We start from the raw sequence: 22,206 nt of genomic DNA, 5'->3' as shown, positions 1-22,206 counted from the left end.
AGCAGATCTGACAGAGGGCTTTAAAAGACTTCTCAACATATACAGAACCTGGAGAAAGAAGAGATTTTGTAAAGACAGTGAAGTCTTAGCCCTCAAAAAACCCCTCTGAAATCCTGGAGGGCTGGTTACAACACACAAACAGCTGTCTGAATCTGCACACAAGATTTCCATCACGGCCATGCTACCAGCCTTCCAATAGCGGTATCTTATGCTCGCAGGCTGCCGAATAAGGTTTTCTTCTTACCTGGCCCATCTGCTTTTCCTTGATAGCTTTTTCCATGCCCCTAACAAAGGAAAAAGTGATTATGCTATTTTTGTGACTTGTTTCTGAGTGGAGAAGAACCAGCACTGGAAGCCTACATGAAAGGTAAACATAGAGTCTGTTCTCCCTTTAAAAAAAATAAGTCTTCAACACAAATCACATCAGAAAAGTAAATGTTTCTTTGAATACTGCGGAAGGGAAAGCATGAAATCCTGTCTCCATCGAGAATGCAAACTGTTTCTAGCCACTGCAGTGCAGGCAGGATTTTACTACAGGTGCAAAGGGGTAATGGCCCCTCAGCCCAGGCCCAGAAGTTCAGCCACAGGATATGGAAATTATTTAATTCCCACTACAGCAAGTTTCTACCAACTAAAATTGTTCAGCCACACCAATACTGCACATGAAAAAATGATACATCAGCAATTTAAGCTCTTCTTCATCTTGAGATCAAGTAGCTACTATTTTCAGTTTACACGGCATATTACTATGTGATTAATCTATTTCTTTCAGAGAGTATATGAACTAATAATATTTGCTGCCATACAGAACAGATCTGTCACATATCCAGCTAAACGCTAGCCCTGATAACGCGGTGTTTTCATTACAATTATCAATACAGGGATCAGAAAAGGCTACCTTCATCTTCAGGTGACTACAATATAGGCAAAATCTTCAGCTGAACCTTTTCTTCACATATAAACCAATAAAAGATACCAGATTTTTCAAACTTGCAATAGATGGTCTATGTACATACAACATTTCAGCATCCCTTGACTGAAAATAAACTTGAAATCAGCTTTCATGAACCTTCTTTGGGATCACCAGACAGTCTAGATTGCAACATAACTGCTTCCCAGCTGTAAAACAGCAAAGAATATTACGCATGTGCCTTGGTCTCCCAGACCACACCAGCCCGTATGTTAACTTCACTGTGCCAATATTACACAAGATTTATAGAGCTTGAATTAGTGCATTTTATGTTTAATTAGAGCTCCATAAATTTTCAATAGTCCTACTATGACACTGCCTCAGCCAGCGATCACTGGTTTCCCCTGCAATCTGGGCAGAAGGTAGAAGACCAGGCTGTAAAGGACAAGACAACCACTGGCTCTGTATACAGCTGCTTTTACAAGCCAAACCATATTCCACTAGGGGTTTATCAAATCAAAAAATAGACTTCCCACTTGCCAAAATATGACCTCAAGAAGACAAACCAAGTAAGTTCTCTACCAACAACATATCTATTCATTCCTGCTTGGGGGGAGGTAGAGGAGAGGGCAGAGAAAAAGAGCACTTCACATCAACAACAGTTCTTCAGCAGTTCTCTCCAGAGAAACTGGTAAGCGTATGGGGGAGAAAAAGACCCGAAAGCTGTGTTGCTATTGCCTCAAAATCAAGAAGTCTCTATGAAAAATAACATCTCTAGTTTCATGTTCAAAAATAGATCAGTAAAATAAAAGCCATCCTGTTCTTTTTCTTTCCTTACTTTGTAACTGTCAATGGCCTTGCAGCAATGCTTCCCAGAAAGTTAGGTGTGCCCTTTACCAAGAAACCATGTTCCATTCTGACCTGGCACCTGAACTCATTTTAAAGTTATTTTTCTTTTCACAATCTGAATTATTTTCTCACCTTTTAAGAAATCTCTACTGTCAGGGATAAACAATAAAATCCAAAAGTACTCCTACCAGCAAATTACCTGTATAGCTGCTGCTGAAAATCTTGCCAATGCAATATTTCTTTATATTTAGACAATGATTGTTTGGTTGTTTTGAAACCAGAATCACATGTGCAGACATTTTAACGAGTACAGCTTTGGAAAGACCATTTGATATGGCACAGATCTGCATTTGTTTCTCTTGCTCACATTGACGCAGCAGACTACTCCTTCAGAGTCTACTCAACAGGAGTAAAAGCGCACTCAAAGGTTTTCTTTGCACAAAAGAAGGATTTTGTGCCACACATGCAGTGCTTTTGCCTAGTTCTGCTATAGCGTTCCATCTTTCAAAATTGCACACAACATCTTTGACTCATTATTTAGAAGTAAATAGCACTGTAGAGTCTTACTCAGACCATAAAGATATGAAAAATCATCACATAAAGAGGAAGGGGAAAAGCTGGGTGACATTATACAAAAGCAACATGGTTATAAATTTGAGCAGACCTGGGGCGATGGATTAATATTGTGGCCTGTTAGACATCTCTGGAACAATACGCAATATGAAACAAAGCACAAGACTCCTGCCAAATAGCATGCAAAGTGAGCGAGTTCTTCAAGAATAGCTCTAAGCCCCAGCAGCACAAATATTTTATGCTTTATGTTCGACAGTCCAATGGACTCGACCTGTAGCTAACTGCAAAACATGCAAGTTACATCCTGTTTCAAACACAGGAATGCTATTTTTCCACAGAACTATGTAGTTTTCTTCCAGTCCACGCTTGATGGGCTTGACGAGAACATGGAACATTCATTGCTTCTACCACTCTGTTCTTTTTCCCAGAGAAATTACTTCCCTAGTGTTAACACCTCCACCTTTCAGTTTAAAAGATTTAGTTCACATTTTACGCTGGCTAATAAAACCAATAAACAATACATTAAAAATAATAATATAATAATGAATTTAAGAATTACAAATTTAGCAAATATAAATTTAATAATAACAACAATCCAACTGAATACTCATATCAAAACATTTTACATAAAGTTCTCATCATTGGTAATTAGGTAGCACCCATACACTGCCACGATACACACTTAGAGGAAAACAGCAAAAACAATCCAATGAGCAAAACTATTGTTTTCATATAGATGCAAAACTTTACAGTGAGAGTCATCACAAGCCCTAGTCCGGTGGCAAAATAACAGCAGGGGGAAAATTAAGACACACAATAGACAACAACAATCCTCACACTTAAGCTAGAGGGGATCCACCTCCTTGCTTGTAAGAATTACCAATTAAACTGAGTCACATTTCCATAATGCCACTGGAGCAGGATCCCGACTCCACAGCATGACTGGAGATAGTTGTGTATTATTTCAAGAAAACCTTTTTCTTCCTCATTCACATATTTTTGTATGTATTCACGCTAATAGTCCTTTTGATAAAACCCTTCAGAAAATAATTAACTTTAATAGCTCTTCTTGCAGCTAAAGCTGCACAACTGGGTGGCAAATATAAATGAGCTTTCTACAGCAAAACTTAAGTCTTCAAAAGAATTATAAGAAAAAAAAAGATATTATGGGTTCAGCAGTGCTTCTGGGGTAAAATGTGTATTTGTGATAAATGTATCAAATCCCCTAAAAACTACACCCATTGAAACTTTGTATTTAGGCTGATTTGCTTTCCAAATCACAGAGACAGCACAGTTGCATACAATCTTTAAACAAGTACAGCCACAGAGAACTGCCGAGAGATTTAAGAGAAATAAAAGCATGAGCAGGTAGCTCGTAATCTTCTTTTCTCTTATTCTCCTCCCTATAGCTGCATTAAATTGCCTGTTGAGAACAATAACATATTTGTGCTTTTATAGGTAGAATGATTTGTATTATGTAAAGATTTGGCTAACAGAGTAAAGATGCATTCACACTGAGCTGGATTACATGCTGTTAATAATTTTCTGGATACTCTAGGGGACCCATAATTCTGGTGGACTACAGATTAGCATTTGAATATACGCTTTGTAATACATCTCAAAGCAGACTTTTTTTAATTTACTTTTTGCAATTTTTCTAGAGCCACTCTAACCAGAAATCAAATAATGGGTAGCATTTTGGAGGGAAAAGTACACCACAATCGAGTTTTTAGCCCCCTCCCCCACACACTCTTCAGAGTACACAGAAAATCTGTCTTTTCCCAGCTCCCACACCATTTCAATAGCTTTCATTAGAATGTCAGACTACTAGAGTATGTGATCAGGCTCGCAGTACTGTTCTATGCATGTTGAATAAATGGGTAACTCAGCAAGCAAAGACGAATCTGTTGTTCTGAATAAAAGCTCAAGCTCTCTAGAAAACTGGGCTTGCCATGGGCTAGCTTCTGTTTCAGAAAGTAATGTTAAAATAAATTATTTTAACAAAATTAATAAACTACCTCAACATTGCAGAGAAATACCCCCAAAATAAGCTAATGTTCTTTTGGGTTTGGGTATAAACTCCAGCACAGACCAAACTCACATATTTCTGTTTTCCTGAAACACTGAACTCTTTAGGCCACCGTTTGCTAAACATCAAAATCCTTTGTAAACTCTGTATGTCTTTCCATCATTTTTGAAATACCTAGTATTTCATAACAGTCTTAAACCATATGACTCCCTAACAAACATGATATTCTCAAATTCCACTGGAAAGCATACTGTAGTGTTTCTTTCTTCAATACATTATTTTTCTTCGCATTATAAGTTTCACCTAGCAAGTACGGACTCACTGGACAAAATGTACTTTTCGTGGCCTTTGGTCCTCAGTTATAATTAGTTGTCTGGTCCCTGTTGCTTACAGTGTAAACAAGGACTGATAAACCCACGCTGGCTGCATGTAATTATTACATTACAACACAGCTGCCAACTGTCTAACCATTCTAATAAAAAACTATTTTCTAAGGTTTATGTTTTATTGCATGTATGACTCCCTTATTGGTTAGCATTTTGGAGTTGTGGAAAAGGTTATGAATTTAGAAACTGACTGCATTCATATCATATTTAAAACTTAATGCTATTTTATTAAAGACATATGGGCCTCCAAAGTACACATATTAAATGTCATGTAAGAAAAGTAGCAGTTTAAATCATGGTCAAATTCATTTTTGACGTGACTCCTGAGGCTTCCCAAGATCTGAACTATTTCTTTGTAAATCTGGCAGTTTAACCACACTCATAAATCACTTTCAAAGCATATTATTTCTTAATTTTACTGCATTAGAGAGCATTTTGCCTACACAGTGAACTGTTTGTAACCGTTATGTGAACAAAGTTGTATATTTAGTCTTACAATGGGTGAAGAAAAAAAAAAAAGTCTTAATTTCTCAGTCCTGAATTTACTTCTTATTTTAACCCAAATGATACATTTCCTATTGAAACTTGCCAGAGCGAGATATGTAGGATAGTTTGCTATACTGACATAACAGAAACTTCATCACCTTCTACTTCAAGCTCATAAATTAGGAACACAAAGGCAATTGTAATTTAATCATTAAGCAAATATCCCACAGGTTCTTTTACAAGAAAGAATGCCTAAGGTTTTCAAGCCCCACCAAGGTTGAAAGCGAAATGAATCATCTTTGGGACAATGCATATGCATTTACTAGGCACCTTGATACAATGACAAAAGCATACTTTAAATACATTTAAAAATTAAATGCATGTAGCTTAAGGACAGATACCCTGTCTGCTAAAGTCACAAGAAACCCTAGCTCCAAAACAGACTATTCACAGAAAAGGATTCAAAGCAATGCCATTTTTTAAATATAACTGGAATTTTCTTGATTTATCAGAGAAGTTCCTAATGACAGCATTAACTACAATTCGCATGTTTTCCTTTGTCCTGGGATGCTACAAAGGACGGTGAAAAATTAGGGCAACAATTTAACTGCAAAAGCTTTATACTCTCACTAATTCTCTCAAACACAACATCAGTTCTCAGTCACAAACGTTTTTGAGCTTTTTACCCACACAATGAACCCTCATTTTCCCCTGAAACAATGATGAATGACCAAAGTCACCAAATCTTAAATATTTTATGTCAGCTCCATTGTCTGCAAGATGGGCAAAATGTTCTTCAGTCAAGGTTTTCAAGAAAGTTAAAACATTGGTCTGTAAAGCAGAACCGAAAAATTTTGAAGGAAGAGAAAATGAAAATTAAAAAAATCAGAGAAATCACAACATGATTTTGGTGGAAAATTTCTTGAGAGTTTTAAAGGGTGCTTGGATCAGGATAAATTTGCGTATGCCTTTCACCTAGACCAGTAAGTACTCCAGGTGTGTAAATTGACTGTATAAAGGTTATTCCACTGCCCCCAATGCCAATTAAAAAATCTGTTGCTTCATTCAAAACTGAGTAAGATTTTCAATGGCCAGCCTGACTAGGACAAGCTACAATTAGCACTGTGTTCTGCAACCAGACACAGAATTCAATAAAATGACTCCCCCTGTATTTTAACATGATGAAGTTATCATCAACATGATGAAGCATCAGCTTCAACTAATATTTAGGAACTGGAACCAGAATCTGTAAGTTTAATATGATTTTAAGAGAGCAGATGAAACTGTGCTGCGCACTTTTCCTTTGACAAAGGCAGCAGTTTTAGAAACTCATTAGGCAAAAAAAGTTCAGGATTTCTTACAAAATACCCCTTTGGCCTATACATTTCTGGTAAGGGTGGAGATGAGGGGAGAAATCTTAATCCTTCTCTGAAATCAAATTATTAATTCTTTTTCCTGAAATAACTCATAAACCAGCAACACAGCGGTCAGGTTCCTAGTCATTAATGGAGAGAGAATGACCAATACACCTTAGCTTTTGGATGACCTCATCCCTACCAGCCCTCCGTGCCTCATGAACCACACCCTGGCTGATGTTACTGCAGGGGAGGGTTATTATTGTTATAGGGCTCTGGTGTTCTTGACCTGTCAATATGCTGGAGCACACAGTCTTTCCTTTAGCCCAACGGGAAAGGCAGGATTCAGCTGCTTACACACAAGCTTCTACTGCTGTTTCAGCCACCCTACAGTATCGGCCCAGCCTCCCACAGTGGCTCCAGGAAAGACTGTGTCTCCCATAGATACTTGTCTCCCACCCACTACGGGGACCTGCTGTATACTTTAGGGTATCTGAAATGGCACTAGACCATTATTTTTAGGTGCTTGAATTGTTTCCAAAGTGATCAGAAATATTAGCTGCTACCAGGTGCGTCCATCCTCCCCTTTTGTTCCTGTCCTCTCATTCCATCCATCCAAATTGATTATGGCAACACTAAACCCAGTCCAGCATTCAGGTCACAACCAAGCACTATGTGACATGCCTGTACCACATTTTATATGATGAAGACACGGTCCTTTACCCCCCAAAATGATTTAATTCTTCACACTTCAACTTGTAAGCTTCAGATGACCACAGACTTTTCTTTTTGACCACAACCCCACCACAGTCAGAAGAAAACACATGGAAGATAAAATCCACTGCTGTCAAATCAGGAACTGCATCACAGACATCATTAAATATCACTGTGCAACAAAAAACATTTCTCTAATGGCAAGCAATACCAGAGAACACTAGGGGAATAACATAACTATTTGCAGGAATGTCATGTTGAAAGCACTCTATTGCTTATTTGGTTATTTAGTACTTTGGTCTGGATATAGAAGCTTCGCTACCACAAAGTTGCCAACTACATCATAAGAGCAAGTTTCTTGAAAGATCTACATTAATGAAGGAAAGCAGTACTTCAAGACAGAGAAGAAGGAAAAAAAAGAACACAGTCATCTGAATCACAAAGATCTTGTAAAATGCTCCAAATGAATATTTTCTGTTCAGTTTCCATGATCCCAAAGAATGAAGGAGAGGGAAAGAAGGCAGGAAGAATGAAGGAGGAAATTTACAGCAGAGAAATAGAAAAGTACCATGAAATACAGAAAAATTACCGCAAAAACACTGGGGGAAGCTTTCAGTAATTTAGATCCTAGGATTTACCAGCAAGAAAAAAGACTACTGGAAAATAGAAGAGTACATCTCTAATGTAATGACAACAATTAAAATAATCTATATAATGTGACTTTTAATTACTAATTTCATGGATGTCCAATTAAACAAGTCTATTACCTAAACATCCATAAAAAATTAGCTTTCTTTTTTCCTTCTTCAGAATACCAGCAACCTAAAACTATGTGGCCACATAAGTTGGTCTGAAAGAACAAGTCATAACTCTGAAAGCACAATATAAAAAAAAAAAATAAATTAAGAGTTCACACAATATTTCTTTGTATGTGAGAATCACCTTTCTAAAAAACGGTAAGAGTTATAACCTCTGCCAGGGAGGATGCCAATGAACTTGGTTAGGTTAATGTAAAATACAACTCTGTTTACATCATGATCTTCCTCATAGCATGTTGTCCCTTACTGCAAGATGTGCTGCTGAGAAGATCACAACAACAAATCACTTTTGTCTTCATTTGCAGTGGCCCCTGTGACCAGTTTGTCTCTAACAGCTGGTGACCTTTTGATCGGTCGGTGAAACAGTGAAGCCAGGTCTTAACACAGCATACACATACACTGCAGAGCTTGCTCAGAAAACTATATGACACCCAATCAAAGTCAAAAAAAGCTATAAATATAAACTCAGCCATGGCAGGTTTTTCCAACTGTTGAACCAGATGCTTCAAATTTACAAAATTACAAGACCACCCTTTGGTAGCGGTAGTTTGCCACTGATTTTCCCTCTCAGAAATCTTGCTGTGACAAGCACCTTTCAGGCAAAAAAAGTATTTTATAAGTGGACCGTCACACTTAAGACTACTACGATTTCAATGGGAATGACTTGTCATGGTGACTGAGAGTACACAAGACACATAGTACCTCAAACTCTAGGTCAAAAAATCACCTATAGGAAAAAAAGAATAGACATAAACTGGCCAAGAGTTTTGCCAATGCCATATTGAATCCTATTTTATTTTTGTGACAATATGCAACTTATGAACAACTCCCATGCCAACCAGTGGTGGCACCTGATAACAAGATCCATTGCATTAGTTTTTCTGCAAAGAGGAACTACAGAAGAGCACAGTGAGCTCTGCGTGTATAGCAGTGCTTCCATTTCCAAAAGAAAACCAAACAAAACTTATAGGATAAATTCTAGCTGTATTTATCCATTGGGAATTTAAACCAATCATGACTCTTGCCCTACTGTCTGATATCACAATATTACATTCTGCTTAAGGACATTTTGTTAAGTAGACTGAATAGGCTGATCACAAGACAAAAGCCAGACCATATGCTTGTAGCATCTAATAATTCAAGTTTCCATAGTTCTAAACCCCAAAATAGGAAAAAAAAAATGAAAAATATATAAAATAACAGCAGTAATAAACAAGTTGTCATGTTAGCCTCTTCAATTAAATGGATGTGTTAATGATATACAGTGCCTATTGCCATTCATCAGAGAACCTCCAAGTGCTTTACAAATATTAAATAAGTCTTACAAAGGGATCAGTTTGCTTACTACTACTGAAAGGCAGACACCTTTCAGGTGCAAAGTAGCAGCTGGTTAACTAGCACACTGCAACACTACATAACAGTTTAGGGCAGAAGGTGGAGAAGAATGCCTTAGTAAATTGAGACTGCAGAGAAATCCACGGAGGCAGAACGTAATTACCTGAACTGGAACCAGGCCAGAGGCTCTGGGAGAAACGCCCCTTCCTATCTGAAAAGTGCACTGGGATCATCAATGGCTAAAAGGACACTGGCTTCATGGCAATCATATACTTTGTTTTAAAGGAATAATTTTAGGAAAGAGACATCACCTTCTGCATTCTATGTCTTCAATAGCAATTAGATACCGAAACATAATACCATGTAACACCTTCCCAAAGAACTAAATATATATCTGTTTGCAAGAATTATCACCACAAGAAGAAACAACGAAGAGAGTCTTTCCCCCTACCCTAACACACATATGACCCACACAGGTCCATTCTTCCTTCCTGAGAGCTGGAATTACAGCAGGCTAAGCAAAAGGAATACATGCCTTTGCTATTTTAGCAGCTGCACGTTTGCAGCTTAGTCCCCCCAGTGCTGAAACTCATTGTTTTTCTCTCATTTACAAACTGAGGTTCTTCCTCTCTAATCATGTCACCTATCATACATGAAGACACAAAATACAGAAAAAAAAAAGAAATCAACTCCCTTTAACTGTCATGGCTTGTAGATTCAAGTATTGCATGCAGAGACAGTGGGATCTATGGCACAATAACTTGATCCAAAACAAGGAAGTCTATTTCCCTCCTTCATACTCACATTTAAACTGATATATAATCAATGCAAATGTAAAAGAAGCTATCACATACTGCTAACTACCGAATTAATTAATCCAAAGACTACATATGAAGAAAGATCCAAACTACAGCAGCACTACTTGTTGACCTGTACCCTTACATACCATAACTGTACATTTGCAAGTTCACATATCGTTTGCTACAGCATCTCACAGCTGTGTTCTACAGAACTTCATTAGCCATCTGATGAACTACCAACTTTCTGTGTATTCATCTAGTATGTAACTTTTCAGTCACATTCTTAAGCCCTTTTTTGCTTGCACAGATACAATAATTAGATATCCCATTTCTTAAAAATCTCATGTCGCTAATTTACCCCACAAACACCATGCAATTTGACAGCAGATTTTCTCTCTCAACACTGAATCAAGACATCTCCATATTTGGGAAATTGATTTCGTTGTTGCTACAAAAATTGGGGACAGCTTTAGTGACACTTCCAAAGTCTTCTGAACTTATGACTATCAAAACTCAAATTCCATTTCTGGATCCACTGTGTTTCGTGGTGAGCTCACGCACACATACACATACCACATAGATGTCTGCTGCAATGTGACTGTCAAGGGGACATGCAGGTATTCTCAGAGACAGAGAAGGAGAAAATACTTTCTGATGTTTCAAGGATTGGATCATATCCAAAAGTTCCTTCTCAACTGGATAATGCAAACATACAAGAATCTAAACTTCCAAATTAAACTTAAAAAATGAAGATGTGGATCATAAGGAATTGGAAAGCAGAAGGAAAACCCTAAGGTCATCTCTCAGTTCTCCAACACCCGGATCATTTCTTAATGTTGGAATTTCATAATGCTTTTCTTATTTCTAATTCTACTATGTTAATAGCTTCCCCTGCAGACAAAAAAAAAAAAAAACACAAAACAAAACAAACCACTTTAGTTCAAGATATCACTGCAAATTTAAAAAATAAGTAAAATCCACTAGGCACTAGGTCAGAAAAAAATAAAGCGCAAATGTTTTTCACACACAATTATTTCATAAAATCTTATAGCTTTGTTTGTTTACATTTGGTTTGGATCATGGCATTTGCTTGAGATAATGGGATTTTTAAAATGAAATTTTTTAAATGACTGAACTTAGCTCTGACAGCTTAGTTTTAGCAGGTATGACTCCTGTATCTGGCAGGCCCTACTCAGCAACTTTTCCTTCTAAACCGCCAAAGTGCTCATACATAGAAATATAAAATCTGGCATTTTTTTTTCCTCCCCAAATATCCTTTATTCCTAATTTGGATGAGTCATCAGGGGATTATGATCCAATCATGTTACAAACTCTTGCTTAAAATATTTAAACTTTCCAAAGAGCAAACTGGATGCTTCAGTGTGCCAGAGAGTAGCATGACTGCTATAATGTCTTTGAAGTCGGTATTACTTACAGCATCGCAGGCTGGGCTGGAGTCTTAAATTCGTGACATTGCTCTGTTTTAGTAGGTAAAACCTGGACACCTGAACAATAAGAACCCTATTACTTAGAAGCTCTCTCAAAGAGATATCTTACTAGCTGGCGGTTCATTGACGCGATGATTCTTTACACTTTAAAAGCCCTTTGCTCTATAGCTGCTTCAAATGCTTTAATTCATAAGCCAAGATCTCTACACAATGGTGCTGGTAAAAGGAGAGATTATGAGACATGCAGATGTTCTCCAAAGGTTTTTTATTTACTTTATTATTTATTTATTATAACCCACCTCCTTTTATCAATAGGGGGTGGGGTGGGGGTGACTGGTCCATGAAATGCATTAGCAAAAAATTTAGCCTTGCCTAAATTCTTGGATGCAGATAGGATCTATTTAAGAAAAATATGATTCTTGTTACATATTTAAGGAAAAATATTACTAAAATCACTCCTTATGCCTTATCTGATTTGAATAGGATTTGAAAAAGCTCATATCAGCATCGGTCACTTTGAAAATGAACTTTTTCTTATGAACTTAAACACAAGAATACTGACAATGATGTGAAAGCAACGCTGTAGATTTTAGCTCACCTTATTTCTTAAGCTGTAATGCCTAAATATTTACTTTCCCTATCATAATAAAATAACTCCCTCTACTCTCCAAGTAACAGTGTGAGCAAGAAGCACATATGCTCATTACATGAAATGTAGATACTACACTTGCCTTTCTGCTCAAGTGTCTCCATCTTAGCTCCTTAGAGAACAAATGCTATGTCAGGTTTTATAATTATAAATTGAGATGAAAACAACGCATATAAGGGTGAAAAAAATGTCAAAACACCTATATCGCTATCTTTTGATGCACAGTGTCCTTTATCCCCAGTGGATGAGACGCTCTTGGGTGAAATTCCAAGAATGCAGAATAACTCCACTTAACACAAAGTCAGTTACTTGGGAGTACACCCACGACACTGACTGATGATTTGGTCCTATAAGCTGCAAAACCCTCACATGTGACCAAGTGCACATTGCTTGCTTTTGCCACTATAAGTAAAACAGATAAAAATGTTGAACTTAAAACCACAGTAAGCTAAAAGATAGTTGTTGGGTAGAGGGGTTACAAAATACTAGGAAATATATGTATTTTATAAGAGCAAGTGTGTTGATCCAGTATTAACCAGTTAAATCTGTATATAGAGAGACTTATGACAGTGTGTAGCTATTCATAGCAACACACTTTATATATAATGGATATATCCACATTTTATCATCTAGATTAAATTATTGTGAATATAGATCTTTAAAATATGAAATTATTATTTGCTTTGATACATTGTATTTTCATTTTATTTATTTATATCATATTCAACGTAAAAACACGGAGTCCTAAAATGTATTCTCAAATCACATCCTGTTTTGCATCCCTAAGTTTTAAAGATGAAACAGTTGGAAGCACAATTCATACACCTATAAACCAAAGAGGGGTATGGTTTTAAATAATTATGTCAAGAAATGACAACTGTACTCTTTGTAGAAGCAGGGATGAATAATTACAAAGCTAGGACATAATTAAGCAATTTTGACTGTCGTATTCTTGAGCTGTCTTTCCGATGTGAAGTGCTGTCATGCCCAGAAACACACTTCACACTGGACAGGCATCTTCCACTTTGATCTACGCTTATGCCAGTGAAATGAGGTCATGGTCTGGTCATTAAAAAAGGCTTCCTCATCTGGCTCAATGCCTCTTATCCAGCTAGGCTTACCCAATCTCCGTTAAAATCAGGCATGATACAATGTTCAATATTTTGACAAAAGAAAACATAAACATCACAGAATAATGAAGTTTAGCTCACCGACATAGCAAGATGGAACACTGCATTGTAACATTAAACTGTTTTCTAATAAATGACTGCATCTTTCCCTAAGACAGTCATATCACAAACAGATGCATTTTAAACAAAGGATGAAATGAAGCAAAGCATGAGAAAGTGCAGTGTTCTGTTAAAAAAAAGAAAGAAAAAATAGGGAAAAATGAAAGTAAAAAAATGTATACAAAATAAAATATTTATGACTTAGTGATGACTGGTGATTGCTAGATACTTTTGCATTTGAGTAAACACCAGCTAGTCAGATGGAAATTTCTTGCTTTTATTCTCATTTTGTGTATTTTTTCTTGGTGGGATATTCTGCTCTCCCAAGTATTTCATGTCAAGACTAAAATGAAAACAACTCCCCACATCACAGCCTCTTTAGATCATCACTCTCCTCTTTATGCTGAATAAGCCATACCATCTCCTTTTCATAATGGAGGAAAAAATCCCACCTAACCTAGGATATTTGGGTTTTGGCGTTTTAGGTGTTTTGGGGTTTTTTTTGGTGGTGGTGGTGGTTGTTTTTTTTCCAGAAAAAAAGCAAGTCTGATAGACTTACTGTTGTTACTACACCTGGCAGAACAACATTTCCATGTGGCATCCACCAACATAAATACTAATCACTCTATCTCCATTCCTGGCAAGCATAATGACACAGTGGCTACTTCCTTAGGGGGGCAAGACAAAAAACATTCTTATGAAGTTCACTATCAGCAAGGTCTTATATCACTAGGTCAACTTCTTAGGGAGTTTTTCTGATGACCACTACTGGATGTGCTGCAGTCTTACGCTCAGTTTGGATCCAGGTGTATTCTCCCCTAACTAGTTTCAGAAAGCTTAGAATATATTACCACTAGCTGTCTGTCAAACTTGGCAGAAGCTGGCCAACAATTTCAACAACTATATGGGACGGGAACTCACAGACAGACAGACAGAAAGCAAGCACTAGATTCAGCAAACCTGAAGGCTGAAGAATAAAAAAAGAAATGTATTCAATATATAATATATGACAGAATTTGAAAGTACAGCTATTGTGCACATCATCTTTGTGATATATAGAGGAATGCTGCTTGTTATGGTCTTTCAGTACAGCTATAAACAGCTATATACATAGATAACTGCATCTGAAAACACATGTAGAAAAAGCGTTTGCATGCATGCTTACTATAAGCATGAATACCCTAGGAAAGCAAATTCAAATACCTAGGAAGCACAAATTCAAAACAATTTAAAGAGGTTTATAATATCTGTTCTGCATCCAATTTAATATTTATTTTAAATTAGCCACTTCGGTAATATGTATATAATATTGTATGATGAGGGTAATTTTGTAGTGCCTTAAGAAACATTAATTCATGCCATGAAAAGCATTTACAATGATTTTACCACCAGCAATTTGTACCAAACCATTTATAAGGAAAAAAACCCACAACTTCAGTATGGCAGTAACAACAGTAAATTTGAGCCTTCTGCAAATTTGCTGAAATAAATATATGTTTTATCATAAGACTTCGTGGGTAAATAATTCAAAACTATACAAAAGGTTCAATTACATATGTAAAAGATAAAGATCTTATCCCTACATTTGTGAAGTAATTTACCCCTCGCTATTGACTTGAAAGGAAGTTTCATCCAGAACAGTAACTTCAAATTTAACAGGCATTTTTTTCCTTCTCTTACACTATTAAGTTGGTTAAAATTCAGAGCAGACTCTTATATAAAAAATCAAAATGCTAATAAAATTTAAAAAACACTTTACCAGATCACAATCTGATTTGATAAGAAGAATTATGAAAGAATACAACATACGTATGCTATATCCAACACATGTCAGCTGTTGCATTTGGCTAGATCCAGCAAAGATGGTTTGCTGTGAATAAGATATCCACAACAGCTTAGAAAGAAATTATTTATTACCTATGTGAAGCTGGAATAACTAAAGGCAGTGGTAAACAATATACAAGCATAGCTTTGATATCAGAACTGTTACCATTTTAGTAGTTATAAATGAATCAGTCTGAATTAATTTGTTATGCACTGCAATTGTACTTGTGATAATGCATTTATCTAGCACCAGTGTTACAGTACCAAACAGTGTATTTCCATAACTGCTACATTATTATTCAGCATTATTGGAAATCTTCAATAAATTATTGATGGTATATTTTAGAGCACAAAACAGTAAACAGAAAGCAACTAGACTGAAAACTTGAGTTTTAAGAAAGAATTGCAGCCCTAAACCCCTCTGCAGCTCAGACTGCTGTTATCGTGTCTTGATCAACAATGGAAAAAGAAGGCAAAGCAGAGGATTCCCATTCCCATTCACATTCTGTTTGCGTCGGTGGGATGCAGCATGCCCAGAATTGATGCGAGCAGTATCAAAAGCTCAGATTATGGAAACCGTCGCTCTGATGTTGTCGATGCTAATTAGCAAGACACCGCACTGAGTAACATCATACCAAATTAGAATCAGCTGGTCCTCTAAAAGCCAATAAACACCATAGGTGTGAGCTCTGCAAAAGACATTTGTGTTTAACACAAGGTGGGGGACAACTTGTCAGAAAAACTGCGTTCTTTCGAAAAAGCACATTGCACAGCTGTTACTTATCTGCAGACTGGGTAAAAATATTCTTTTAAGCTCAGTGACACATATTAGTTACTTTGTTATATGCAAGAAAGGTTGGAAACCAGGGATCTGATAATAACCACAGTCCATTAACCAGGTATAACAATGAAGTTTGATATTCAAACACAGAAAAATTACTAAGGTTTTTGTCCCTTACTTGACCATATTTCCTAGTCCTTTCATTTGAAAGGTTTTGTCAGTTACTTCAGCAGAAGACACAGCCAAGCTTTCAGAGTTATTCTAAAACAATGTTAAAGAATCACATTGGTGTTCTTCCATTTACTCTCCTACCTTAGCATCCTTGGGCTTAACCACTTTCATGAAGGCACCTCTTACCAAGGCTTCCTCTCTCTCCCTCCTGGTTACCTTCCGAGTATCGAGAAATTTCAGGTTTCTCAATTTGTGCAGGACAAAATACCTGACAGCAAGCAAAATGCACGCAGTTAAAATCCAGTAATAAACAAAGACATACTCACAGACTAAATGACTAAAAAATAAAAGCAATAAACAGCAATAGCCTGTTTCCTTTCTCTGATCACCTTTTTCATGCAATGCAGCTTATGTAAAAAGTTATGTACTTGCTTTACTCCTTCAAATAAAGCTTGTGAAATATGAAATAACAATTTCATATTGGGCGGATCAAAAAATAAGAAAGGATATAAAAATAAGAAAACTATCACCATGGGCATGTACGTTCTCTACAGGTATTAGTGAGGTATAAGGCATACCCAGAAAGAGAATAAATTGGAAATTGTTTTGAATTGCCAGTTTGAAAAAAGGACTTTTGAGTGATTTCAGAGTCCATCCCGCATAGCATAGGAAAACCAATCTAAGACATGGGAAACGGCCAAATATCTTCTCTGAGAGAATTCTCAGAAAACATTAATTTGCCAACACTTCTTCAGATTGTAATGTTTTGCACAACAGTCAGCAATATTAGAGACATGTGAACAGCAAATCAGGGAGGAGTATAACTTCTTTTCTACCATACATCCTAAAATACCATCACCCTTTGTCTTGAAAAAAGTGTATGTCAGTGTCCAAAACTCTTAACATTAGGAAAAAGAATTTGTCAAGATAAAGCATGCAGTTGTTCCCGGTCTCTGTCTTCCAGGACTACATTTTGACACAGGTATCATTTGAAAGAGAATTCCGTTTGGTCCTGCCAGAGAGACAAGGTATCCTTATGGCATAAGGATCTCAGCTCAGGATTAAATGCAGGAGGACACCGGGAGAGACTATTTTTATGAAAAATATTTTAAGAATTCAAAGTTCTTGTTAGGTTCCATCAGTACTATATTCTTAATTATCTTTTTTACTCAAAGTACAGCAGTCTTTTAGCCTCAAAAAAAAAAACCAACCAAAAAAAACCCCATTGTCTCCTTGCTTGCAGAGGGGCGGAACATGGCAGATCCAAAACAAAGCAAGGCACAGAACTACAGCAAATCAAAATATCCAACCACGGCAAGTGCCTGTCATTTACATTTAGTCAACCAAATGTGAAGCAGACATTGCAAAGTGAGGGAAGTGCCAGACTTTTCCTGGTAGGGGGTAGAAAGGTGATTGATACTGTTCCCCATGCCTAGCTGCTTTGCATAAAACTCCAGTCCATCAGAAAGCCTCCTAATCATACCAATCCCTTCTGGCACTGGGGGAAAGAAATCAAAGTCATTGAAAACTCTGCATAACATTTTGAAAAAGAACACCACACAAAAAATGTGTTTTAAAAGGTAGGAGTTATAACACCATTCTTAAGACCAGATAAACATGTGAAAAAAAGTCTGTAAGAGTCCCCCTTCTACAACCAAGAAAAATTTAATGCTGCAAATAAACCTTTCCTTCAAGTACACCTTTCCTCTGAGGCAACAGCTTCGTAAATTGTTAACAAGTAAACTGAAAATGCTCAGTACTGAAACGCTCAGACAGTTTAAATGTGAATCCTCAATAAAAGACATTCACTGATATTAGGCGAAGGAGAAAAGAGAAGTGCTTTGCAGAACAGAATGTCTCCTTAGACCATTTATTAAACAACAGCTACAGATCTACGAGACTGACGCATTCCCAGACTCCTCCCAGCTTTACTAGCTGCTCTACCAGTCCTCCCTGGCATTTTGCTGGCCCTTATCTTTCAGTGGAGGAGAAGCTATCCATCTTGTGTTACTGGCAGAAAAGCTCTGATGACAACAGATTCTTTCAAATGAAGACATGTACAGAAGGAAACAATATGTCAAGAGTGAAGAAGAGTGAATCTAAAAATGAGCAAAGACACCCACTAAGTGTAGGGTGAGAAAAGATGAATATTCAGGTGAAGAAAACATCGGTATTAGGAAATCAGCAAATGTTTAATGATGGAATGAAATATGCCATTGAAAAGCAGGCTGCAACAAAAATGACAACAGACTAAGACAGCACTGTCATCCATGCTGACTTTGGATCACAGCCCTAATGTCAGTCTCTCAATCATTTCAAAAGAGCTTAAAATTATAATGGCATTCCTTGATACAAACATGGGTTTGTATTTTTAAGCCACCCCGGCTGCGCTTCGAAAAACAAAATCACCACCAGTACTTGCCAGTTCCAAAAACAAACCCCAAAAAACCCTACCCATGTAAACTAAACAGCAAGATACACCACAAGTCACAGCTCTGGGGCTGATTTTTTATTTTTATTTTTATTTAACTTGCATTCCTTAGGGAGGACAAATATTAAAAAGTACTGTAAAGGTTATCCCACCAGTAGAACAAAAGTATATCAGTGATTAATTCTTTTTAAAGGCGATTCAAAACACGATCCCATTTACTCAGATTCCTTTTACTAAAAGTGGAATAAAAAGACTCTATGTTATATGAAAATAATGCGATACTTTTTTATTACACAGCTGAAGAAAAGCATCAGGCTTCCTGGATATATTTTAGCTAGAAATATGAAGATGCAGTTTCAATCTAAATGTAACACAACTTTGCCATAAAAAATACAGGAAAGGATTACCAAAGCCCTGGAATGAACACTTTACAATATCAATTCAACCCTTGTAAATTTAATCCAGGGTTATTTGTTGCACAAAATCTCTTTACTGTGATGTATGACTTAGTTACTAAGGTTATCACAGCAGTATCCTAAAGTTGCATAGTACATAAAACATTTCAGTTAACAATGCAGGGAGGTTAACTCCCACAGATAACCTACTATCAGAGGGTTAGACCAGATGACATGCCTCTGTCAGCTTTCAGGAGCTATTGATGGTTCAATCAGTTTGTTTTGAAGGTAAAGTACAACAAAAGGGCACTAAACTTATTCAAACTGTCAACAGGGACTATGGAACGTTGCTTGCAGGTAAGTAATTTTGGGTGTTTTAAGACTATTATCAAACACCAATAGCTGCAGAAAAAGACAGCTACTAATAACACAGAATGCAGCCATCATAAAATACTTTATGGCAGGTACTAGGATCCATAAATTGCATGACACACTGCACCTGTTTTAGACTTGTAAAATCACTAGTTAAGAGAATGCTGTTTAATGAAGAAAGATCCATCTAAATTTTACATTATTATAACTTTATAAAGGTTTATTTTAGGCTAAAGGTTGGGGGGGGCAGGGTGTCCCTGCCTGTCCTCCCTGATTTTTTTAAATAATTTTGAAACTCAGCACTGCTCCATGTGATCTGAGACTGCTGTTAGTGGGTTTTAACATCTTTGCAGTAGTGTGAAAAAAGATTAGAATCTTCAGTGATGAGGATAAAGGCAAGCTTCAGAAAGAGGGGGAAAAAACCACCACCCCACCCCACCACTCCCCCCCCAAACCAGAGACACCAGGAGGGTGCTTAGGGAACCATTTATCACTGCCTGTAAACTGATCTTCTAATTCATGATGGATCAAGGAAATGAACTATGTAAGTAAGGTGGCATCTTCTTTTGTCCAGAATCATCTCCTCCCTTGACTCTCAGTGCCAAAAGTCCCATGAAAATAAGCGAATAACAGGTATTCACCACACACAAACAGGAACACTCAGCGATGGGAAAAGACCGGAGAATATCACATTTCATGTTCTTTCAGTCTCAGTTAAGTGAAAATGACAATAAAGATTAGCAATTCATTTACCGATTTTGTAAGTGTTGCATGTGATTAGTAGCATTTTAACAGTTTTTACGGAGACCTGTCAAGATATTGGAAAAGAGGGACAGGATTGAGGGGGCATTTGCAAACGAATGCAGTGAGTTTGGGATTCAGTTGCTATTGACATTGGCAACAGTTCAATGGGGCAAAGCCTTCCTTTGAAGAAACATGATCGAGCTCAGAAAGGGACAGAACAAAGACAGCTTTGAGATCAGCTATTGCTATTTATTAAACAATACACAACTCTAGTTTTTATATAAAAGAAATACCATCGCGGATACTGACTCTACAGCCTTTAACAAATCACATACTTGTCTCAACTCTGCCTTACGAACATGGAAACTAAGACCTATCAGTTCCCTTGCAGGTATATTCTGTGCACGTTTCTAGGTCTCTATTGTGTAACAGTCATTACTTAGAATATAGTCCTTGGGTTATTCTGTCACCCCCAAAAAATCAGTGATGGTTCACAGAGCCTCAGGAGAGAGTTTCACAGGTGAAGCAAAAGGGTTCAAAGAGAACATGTAAGTGTTCTTTAAAGGATCACATGGAAGAAAGGAACAAATCTATTTTTAACATAAGCACAAAATTTGTCAGTTTCTTCAGATGCAAGCTACTTTAATGTCAACTTATTTTTCTTAAACAGCTACTGTGTGATTTCATTCTGATCTATTTTTTCAGTAGCCATTTAGGTTCAGGCATAAAAAATTCTTTCATTTTACTGAGTTTTGGTGCACTACTTCTTACGATTGTCAAGCAGTTCTAGGAAATATTTATTCTAGAACTGTGAACAGCGTAACAAACAAAAAACAAACACAAAAAACCCCCCAAAAATCACATGATATCATAGCATCTAAGGGTCCTGATTCATTTATTACCTCCCTTGGAAAAGCAGACAAGTTGTAGAACACAGCTGGCCTCCTGATACTGAAAGATAATGGCATCACCCATGAGCCACACTATAAGAAAATCTTAAAAGAGGCAATAAATTACTCAGGGAAATAATTTTTTGGTGTGGGGTTTGGTTTTTTTTTTTTTCCTCCTTTCTCCTAGTAAATCTGTAAATGTTAGCATTTCAGAGAAAATAATCTCTTCCACTGAACCTTCACAGAAAGACTATGGTAAGAACTAGATTCTGTATAGTCCTTTATTTTGTACTTTTAGTAACAAAATGCTGGAATATAAAACTATATGCTACAATAATTAAGTTTAAAGCACAAAATTAAGCTGGCACTGAAAAACTGAGAAATATTTGCCCAGAAATGCCTACCTCCACCCGCAGCACAACTGCAACATCCTCTTTGTTTTATAAAGTGTTTACTCAGTTTTCTGTGCTATTGCATTTATTTTCTTTGACAATCACAGAACATAAAAATAATATACCTATTTCAAACTTTGAAGGGCTGATTACACTCTCAGTTACATTATTGTAAACTAGAAATAATAAATAACCTGAAGTCGGCAAAGTTGCTTCAGCATTCAAACGGGGAGAGAGGAAAATAAAAATTAGGACTGAGCAAAGATGTTTATGACACTGAACCAGATTATCTCCTGTAAACATTTCTCGTGCACCACCCAAAAAGTTTAACCGCCTACCCCACCCAAACAGCATACAGCTGGCTGCAGAAAACCCATCTGCCCCAAAACTTCCTCCTTAAGGAAGCCAAATCATACACAAATGAGCATCTTCCACAGCAGAAGGCATGACGTTGGCATGAGATATGTTAGAGGATCACGTAGCCTCTGTGCAACCCTGGCACTGCTTGATTATGACCATGTAATTCTGAGGGGCTCTCAAGTCACTCAGAAATCCAGACCGCCTCCTTATACTTTAACATCCTCATCTCGACTTCAGTGTAGCAAACTCTATGAATTAGGAAAGT

General features: G+C 37.0%; 1 protein-coding gene across 1 annotated transcript in view; it reads right to left on the bottom strand.

Annotated features, from left to right (window-relative positions):
• The window catches only part of LRMDA (leucine rich melanocyte differentiation associated), a 680,646-nt gene that overhangs the window by 268,282 nt on the left and 390,158 nt on the right, over positions 1–22,206 (bottom strand). The window contains exon 5 of the mRNA XM_055803455.1: positions 16,499–16,625. Within this exon, the coding sequence (XP_055659430.1) occupies positions 16,499–16,625 (127 nt within the window). The remainder of the gene's footprint in view (positions 1–16,498; positions 16,626–22,206) is intronic.

The sequence above is a fragment of the Falco peregrinus genome, chromosome 1 (genome assembly GCF_023634155.1).
Source record: "Falco peregrinus isolate bFalPer1 chromosome 1, bFalPer1.pri, whole genome shotgun sequence".
NCBI classification, from domain to species: domain Eukaryota; kingdom Metazoa; phylum Chordata; class Aves; order Falconiformes; family Falconidae; genus Falco; species Falco peregrinus.
The sequence above is the reverse complement of the archived record's forward strand: the minus strand, read 5'-3'. Positions and strand labels throughout refer to the sequence as shown.